Source organism: Panthera pardus, unplaced genomic scaffold (assembly GCF_024362965.1).
Source record: "Panthera pardus isolate Hobbes unplaced genomic scaffold, ASM2436296v1 HiC_scaffold_25, whole genome shotgun sequence".
Lineage (NCBI taxonomy): Eukaryota > Metazoa > Chordata > Mammalia > Carnivora > Felidae > Panthera > Panthera pardus.
The window spans coordinates 87,121,323-87,129,304 of record NW_026526821.1 but is presented as its reverse complement, the minus strand read 5'-3'; the positions used below and the strand labels follow the sequence as shown (position 1 = coordinate 87,129,304).

The 7,982-nt window shown below is 49.9% G+C and overlaps 1 protein-coding gene across 1 annotated transcript in view; it reads right to left on the bottom strand.

Annotated features, from left to right (window-relative positions):
• Positions 1-658: 658 nt before the first annotated feature.
• Positions 659-7,982, bottom strand: part of VAX2 (ventral anterior homeobox 2) — a 29,027-nt gene continuing 21,703 nt past the window's right edge. Inside the window, exon 3 of the mRNA XM_019441324.2 lies at positions 659-1,842. Coding sequence (XP_019296869.2) covers positions 1,396-1,842 — 447 coding nt within the window. The 3' untranslated portion in view covers positions 659-1,395. The remainder of the gene's footprint in view (positions 1,843-7,982) is intronic.

The following is a 7,982-nucleotide window of genomic DNA, read 5'->3' as shown; positions in this document are numbered from 1 at the left end:
GGAACTACACACACACACACACACACACACACACACACACACACTCACACACACAGTGCCAATGTCAATTTCCTGGTTTTGATATTACACTTTGGTTATGGAAGATGTAACCATTGGGGGAAACTGGGTGGAGGGTACAAGGAATTCTCTAAAGTATCTTTGTAACCTCTCGTAAATCCACGGTCATTGCAAAACAAAAAGTTAAATACAAGTGTCTTACTTGAGGGAAAAAAAACACGTTTTAAAAAAAAAAAGTGCTTTGTGTTGTGGGGATTGTGATGAGCATGCCCTCTTAGGCATGTGGGATCTTGCCTGGATTTACCTCTTATATCCATTCTCTGGCTCTCTTCTAGATCCTGATCTCACCTTTCATTGTCTACCCTCCTTTTTTTTTTAATGTTTATTTATTTCTGAGACAGAAAGAGACAGAGCATGAGTGGGGGAGGGACAGAGAGAGAGGGAGACACAGAATCAGAAGCAGGCTCCAGGCTCTGAGCCATCAGCACAGAGCCCGACGTGGGGCTTGAACTCACAAACCGTGAGATCGTGACTTGAGCCGAAGCCGGTCGCTCAACCGACTGAGCCACCCAGGCGCCCCCCCCCCCCTTTTTTTTTAATTTACTTAGAGAGAGAGAGAGAGAGAGAGAGAGAGAGAGAACGCAAGCAAGCCCAGGGAGGGGCAGAGAGAGAGGGAGAGAGAGAATCCCAGGCAGGCTCCGTGCTGTTGGGGTGAGGGGGAGGGTACCCAGTGTGGGGCTGGACCTCTTGAACCATGAGATCATGACCTGAGCCGAAACCAGGAGTTACTTAACAGCCTGGCCTAACCAACTGAGCCACCCAGGCACCTGTCATTGTCTACCCTCTTGAAGAATTTGACATTTCTACCTTTCAAATATTGTTATGTTTCGAAGAGGAGCTTGCAAAGAGCAATGCTTAACCAGCAGAAGCGTCCATGTGGCTATCATGGGCTTTGCAATGCCCAGGCAGAAGCTCTAATTGGGAGTAGGAGTGTGGTACCCCATCCCCCGTAACTGTGAACGTGGCTCAGTTTTTGCTCCCTCCCATTAGAGGCCTCCTGGCTCAGCCCATTTTCCTTCCCGGTGAGGAGAGGGAGGGATGGGATCGAGGGGCAGTGGTGGTGCTGTGGAGACTCTGTTTCCCTTCTTGTCATTGTTTTCCTTTTATTTCAGTGAGAGGCACACACACGCACACTGCACTCGCACACACAAGCTGCGGGACCAAGGCCTTCTGGCAACAGTCTCTGAGTTGAAAGGCAGGTGGGGCCAGATGTGAGGCTGCCCGCCTCTCTGGGAGCCTGCTCAGGGCAGTCCATGGGGCAGGGGAGGCAGGGGTGGTGCCGTGCTTGGGGACTCGGTGTCACAGGGAGGTGGAGGCTTAAATGTTGGCTTTCTTGTCACCGCCGCTGCCGCTGGGGCTGCCCACTCTCCGTTCTAGCCTGCTGTAGGGCGCGAAGGCCGAGGAGCCCAGTTCATAGCAGGCAGACAGGTCCAGGAGTGGGGCAGTGGAAAAGCAGAGGGCCGGTGGAGGGGGTGGCAGGGGCGGGGGCGTGGACGCTGAGGTCAGTGGGTTGAGGCACGGGGAGGAGTTCCTGGGGTCACCCAGTGAGGTGCCCCTGTGGCTGGCAGACAGGCCCAGTGGGCCAGGGGTCAGCGCCAGGAGGCCGGGGGCCCTAGGCACAGACAGCAGCCGGCCCTGCTCCAGCAGCCGCAGGATGTTGGATGTGGCAAAGGCCTCGGAAGCCGAGGAGGACGCCCGCTTCTCCAGGTCTCTGCTCTGGTCTTTCTTCTGCTTGGTGCGTCGGTTCTGGAACCAGACCTTCACCTTGGGGTGGAGGACAGGGAGGGGTGTCGGGAAGGGAGAGGGGACAGGCAAAGCAAAGTGGGGGCAGGTGGGAGGAGAAAAGAAGAGGAAGGGCGTGGAGGGCAAGGGGACAGAGAGTGGGGGGATAAGGGTAGAGTGAAAGGGGGAAGAAGAGTATTCAGAGTGTCATTAAGGCCTCTCCACACCAGCCTGCTCTGGGTGAACCAGTAAGGGACCCTCGCCCTCTAGTGCCTGCTGCCTGCTGGGTGCTGCTCTAGACTCGAGGAATCAGCAGTGACGAGAGTATAGGGAATCCTTGGTGTGGAGGGGACGGCACAGACAGGGAGGCGGATGGTGCACAGGAAATGAAAACAAACAGCCGTGACTGTCAGGTGGCTCTGAGTGCTTTGAGCAGCACCTCTCAAATTATTTGTGCCGAGGAACCACTTTTTAAAGTTTTCCAGTCTGTTGTGGACCAATGTTTTTGTCAAATACAATGAAAATGGATTACACTTACTTCCATCTCTGCACTTAACCTGTCCCAGACAGATAAGAGTTTGCTGGGGACAGAACGGGGTGCACAGCAGCCCAAGAACCACCCTTTGAGGGGCACTGGTTTGGAAAAAGGCTGCAGGATAAAGAGGGGAGTGGCCGGGGAGGGGACTAGCTTATTAATGCGTGGCAAACATAGCCTCTCTGAAGAGGTGACATTTGAAGGAAATAGCAGTAAGGGAAGGCCAAGGGACAGGCGGCCAAATATGGTTGAAGGAAGCGTTTGGAAAGAAGAAAACCCTCTATGTTTGTCACTCCCGGAACTCAATTGCTCCTCCCACCAGATCCTTGGGAAAGTGGCTCTGCGTGTGGTTGCATTCCCCCCCCTGCCGGGAAGCCCCCCTGGCTTCTCTGCCCCGGTGAGCAGCCACCCTTTTAGGACCTAGGCACCACCCCACGAACTCCCCAGCCTCAGTTTCTCATCTCAAAAATGGGGACAAAAATACCTGGGCTGTTGCAGGGATCAGATAAGGAAGTCCAGGTAGAGGGCCTCACGTGGTGCCTGGCCCACCCTGAATTGGAGTCATCATTTATTGCTCCCTTCTCTGTTCACAGCTCTGAACTAGTGGGAGAGGACAGGCCCAGAAGTCATGATTCCTGTCCTGGGGAAGCTGAGGGTCCAGTGGGATGGTGGCATTAACCCACTCCCAGCAACAAAGGGAGTGGCAGTAATAAGGAGTGTGACCAATAAGGAATGACAAAGCTTTTGCAAAGTGTCTTGTCCTTCTGCAGCTCCAGGGGTACAAGATAGGGTGGATGTGGTTGGCTCTGGGAGGAGGAGGCTCCTGGAGAGGAAGTGAGGCAGGGGCTGGGATCTGGCAGGCCTATGTCTTGGGCCCTTATGGGCTACACTGGGGCTTGTCAATCTGGGCTGCATTTTAAAATTATCTGGAGTCATGTTTTTCAAAATCCCAATGCCCATGCCACATGCCTACTCACTAAATCTCTAGGGGGAGGGGCCTATGTATCTTTTTTTTTTTTTTTTTTTTTTTAAGTTCTGTGTGTGATTCTAATCTGTGAACTGTGATGGAAGGTGCTAGAACTGCAAAGGTCGGGGAGAGGCACCCTGCCTGTCTACCTCCTACCATGAGTCCCATAGTCCCTAAAGGGCTGATTCATAAGGCTCACCAAACAAGGGACAAACTGAGTGAGAGACGGGCTCAGAGCCTCTGGGCTCATCCCTCCTCTCCTCCAGGAAGCTTTCAGTTCCACCACAGGGGTCACCCTCTCTCAGGGTTAAAGCTGGGTACAGGTCCTTCAAGGCCCAGTTCATTTGCATGCTGGGTAGGCCGGGGTGCTATCCAGAAGCACACTTTCGGAGGCTTTGCCCTCTGCTTGTCTTCTTGGTGCCCTTCTGTGGTCTTCCTGTGGGCTGCATCTTGCCTCCTCCCTCTCCTGGTTCCCCTGGAACTCAGTGAATGCTTGGTACCTTTCACCCCCTAATCCCTTGCCAGACCACACCGTGGTCCATGAGCCATGGTTTTCAACTGGCTGCCCGGACTAGGGAGGTATTTTCTGGGAGATCATCCATCACCCTCTTTGGGCTCATGGTTGGTGTTAAATCCCAAGCCTCCTTGTTGATTTGGAAATGGCATGAATCTCTAAGAGGCTGCTTCCTGTGACTGTGGGCACATTCCTATGAATGGCACTTGTGTATCTGGGATGGCCCTGGTTTTTGTAATCTGGAAGATACCGCCTATTCTGCTGTTCTGGAAGAAGCCATCTTGGGGCAGAGGTGATGGGTAAGGGGCTGAGGACAATTGCTGAAGAATCAGAGCTGCTCTTATCCAAGCCAAGTGGTGATGCTGTCAGTATTGGGACTTGGCAGTTTGTCCTCAGCCTGGATCCTGGGAGCCCGGCCTTAAAAAAGTCCCTCATGCCAGCAGAATGAGGGGAGTCCTGGGGCCAGCCTCCCACCTTTCCTTCCTCTACTGCCACATCTTCTTTTCTTGTTTCCTGCTCTGACTGTGGTCATTCATACAACACATGAACAGCAAGCATCCAATAGGTGTAGGCATTGCCAGGTGCTGAGAAAACAGGAATACCTAAAACTCTATGGGTCTCAGACACCAGTAGTGGGGGAAATGGACAGGTCAGTAAGTGTTACAAGGCAGTAAGTGTTTTGGTAGAAGTAGCAAACAAGATAGTAGAAAAGATCCTGAGGTCGGACAAACCTGGAGTCAATTATGGTTCTCTCCTTAATTAGTTGGAATGGCATGGGGCAAGTTCCTTAACCTTTCTGTACCTCAGTTTCCTTATCTGTAAAATGGGGATTATAATCATGCCTCCTCATAGGTTTGTTGTAATCACTCAGTGAGCTATAATCATGGATTTAGCAAAGTGCCTGGAGACACTGAAGTCTTTTAAGCAATGTGGTTAATGTGGTCAATCTAGTTTGAGGTTATACAGAGGTTAATATAGAGGTTGTCAGGTCTTTCCTAGAAACTCTGACTGGAGCCTGGGGGCTGAGCATGGAATCTAAGCGAGAATCTGTATTTTAATGAGAACCCCAGCGGTCCTACATATAGGTGGTCTGCCGACCATACTTTGAGAAACACTGCTTTAATTAAGCACCACATGTTTTCCTTGAAACAAAGCATGGTGATAAAGTATAAAAACAAGGAGAACTAGACTAAGTGGGACTATCCTTGTTCTCAGATATGGAGAAGAGCACATGCCACTCTGGGGTGGGGGGTGGGAGTTACTCTGGTGTGTCCAAGAACTAGATCCCTCTGAAACCCCTTCCTTACTCTCTAGGGCCTCCTTGTAATGCACAGCCTGGGGGTCTGGGCAAGGCCAGGCCCAGAGATCAGTTGCATTCTGCCTGGGTCCCTGTCCGTATATCCGAAGGACACTTCATCCTGCAGAACTTTGTAAGTGGTGGGAAGGGAAGGCTTCATGGTTCTGCGCACCAGGTCCTATAAGGGGGGTTCTCATTAAAAGTGCAGACAACTTGGGGCACCTGGGTGGCTCCGGTTAAGCATCTGACTCTTGATTTCGGCTCGGGTCATGATGTCACTGTTTGTGAGTTCGAGCCCCGCATGGAGCTCTGCACTGACAGTGTGGGGCCTACTTGGGATTCTCTCTCTCTCTCTCTCTCTCTCTCTCTCTCTCTCTGCCCTTCCCCCACTCTCTCACTCTGTCTCTACCACCCCCTCTCTCTCAAAATAAAAATAAGCATTAAAAAAATAATAAAAATGCAGACAACTTAACTGGGCACATAGTGGTTAAGGAAGAGATCTGGAGTGAGGACGGGTCCTGAGTAAGTCCTCATTTTCTCTGTCTGGATTAGGACCCTCTTGATGTCCAGGAAGGGGGTAAAGATGTTGGTTGGCAGGAGGAAGAGAAGTGGACACAGAGAGGGAGGCAATCACTTGGAGAGCAGTTGGGGGCATATTCAGGAGAGCACTAGGGGGAGAGCTGCATGTGATGTTGAAGTCCTGGGATCCAAAATGGTCTTCAGCTTTCGGTCGGTCCCTATGAGGCCTGGCTACACCGTGGTCCCTGTTCTTGGACTTACACAAGATTGTGCCTCCTGTTCTATCCCTTAGGAGTCCCTCTATTATTTGAGCACCCTTGAAGGAATCTCTTACCTTTCCCACAAAAGAGCCCTGACCAAGACTCCTAGGCAAAATCAGAGAAACACCAGCCCCCGGAGAAATATCTGACATACCTTCCTGACATCTCCACTTGGATCTCAAACTGAACTGATGCAAAACAAAACTCCAGATTCCTCTCCCACCTTCCTGCTCCTCCCCAGCTTTCTCAACCTGTTACATGGCATCACTGACCACTTCTCACCATTCACCAGTTCGAGCCCAAACCATTTCTCTTTCCCTTGCCCTGTGCACGTAAGTCATGGTGAACGAGTCCTAACAGTTCTATCTCCAAATTAGATGACATCTCAGATCAGTTTACTTCTCTCCTCCACCATCACTCAGAGTTCAAGACAACATGGCAGTGGCCCCCACCTCATCCACTCATTCACCACTCTCCAGATGGTGACCAGAGTGAGCTCTGTAAAATGCTGGTCCTCTCATGGCACTCTCTCTTCAACACCTCATCAGGGCCTCCAAACACTATATGCTCTGCCGCCTACCTTCCCTATTACCCTTTGACTCCAGCCACGCTGGCCTTCAGACACTTCCAGAATATTCTATGCTAGTTCCCACCTCCAGGTCTTCACAGTTGTTACCCTGTGTCTTGACTCCTCTTCTGGCACTTGTTCTGGCTGTCTCTTCCCTGTCATTCACACCTCAGCCCACTGTCATTCATCTCCTTTCCTGATGACCCCAGTCAAAGATTCCTAGTCTCTATCATATCACATTTTATCTGCCTCATAGTACTCATCACTCTTTTGAATGCTATTTGTCAGGGCACCTGGGTGACTCAGTTGGTTAAGCGTCTGACTTTGTCTCAGGTCATGATCTCACAGCTTGTGAGTTCAAGCCCCTCGTCAGGCTCTGTGCTGACACTTCAGAGCCTGGAGCCTACTTCAGATTCTGTGTCTCCCTCTCTGTCTGCCCCTCCCCCGCGCACACTCTGTCTCTCTCTCTCTCTCAAAAAAGAAGAATAAACATTAAAATAAATAAATGCTATGTCTTTCTCATGCAGAATGGAAGCTGCCTGAGGCTAGGTGCCTGATCTATTTTGTTCTCTGATATATCCCCAGTGCCTAGAACAGTACCTAGCATATAGTAGGTATTCAGTAATATTTTTGAACAAACGTATGGGTGAATATATGGAGAATTCCACAGAATTCTAGCTATATAACCAAGGGCAAGTTAATAAACTTTCTGAGTTTCCTGAAATGGGGATAATATTACCCATAAAGCCAGCTTTTAATAAAGATTAATCTGGTGAGCTAATGAATGTGCCTGCTTTATTTTTATTTTTTTAAATATTTTATGGTTAAGTAATCTCTGTGCCCAACATGGGGCTCGAACTCACAATCCCGAGATCATGAGTCACGTGTTCCACCCACTGAGCCAGCCAGGTGCCCCAAATGTTCCTGCTTTAAATTTTCAGCATGTTATTTAATTTCTTTGTGCCTCAGTTTCCCTTTCTTTAACACAGAAATAATAAAGGCCTATTCTGGTCTTTTTAAAATATTTATTTATTTAATTAATTTTGAGAGGGAGAGACAGAGTACAATTTCGGGAGGGGTATAGAGAGAAGGAGAGAGAGAGAGAGAGAGAGAGAGAGAGAAATCCCAAGCAGGCTCCACTCTGTCAGTGCACAGAACCCGATGCAAGGCCCAATCCCATAAACTGTGAGATCATGACCTGAGCAGAAATCAAGTCAGAGGCTCAGCTGGCTGAGTCACCCAGGTGTCCCACATTCTGTTATTTAAAAAGTGTACATATTCGGGGCACCTGGGTGACTCAGTTGGTTAAGTGTCCCACTCTTGATCTTAGCTCAGGTCTTGAACTCAGCTCAGGTCTTGATCTCAGGGTGATGAATTCAAACTGTGTGTTGGGATCTGTATTGGGTGTGAAGCCTACTTAAAAAAAAATTAAAACATGTACATATTTGACTTTTGTTCCTCATTCTTGATACAGAGCCCCTAAAGCCCTTGGAATTTCCTGAGTGACAGGAGTGCCCTTTGT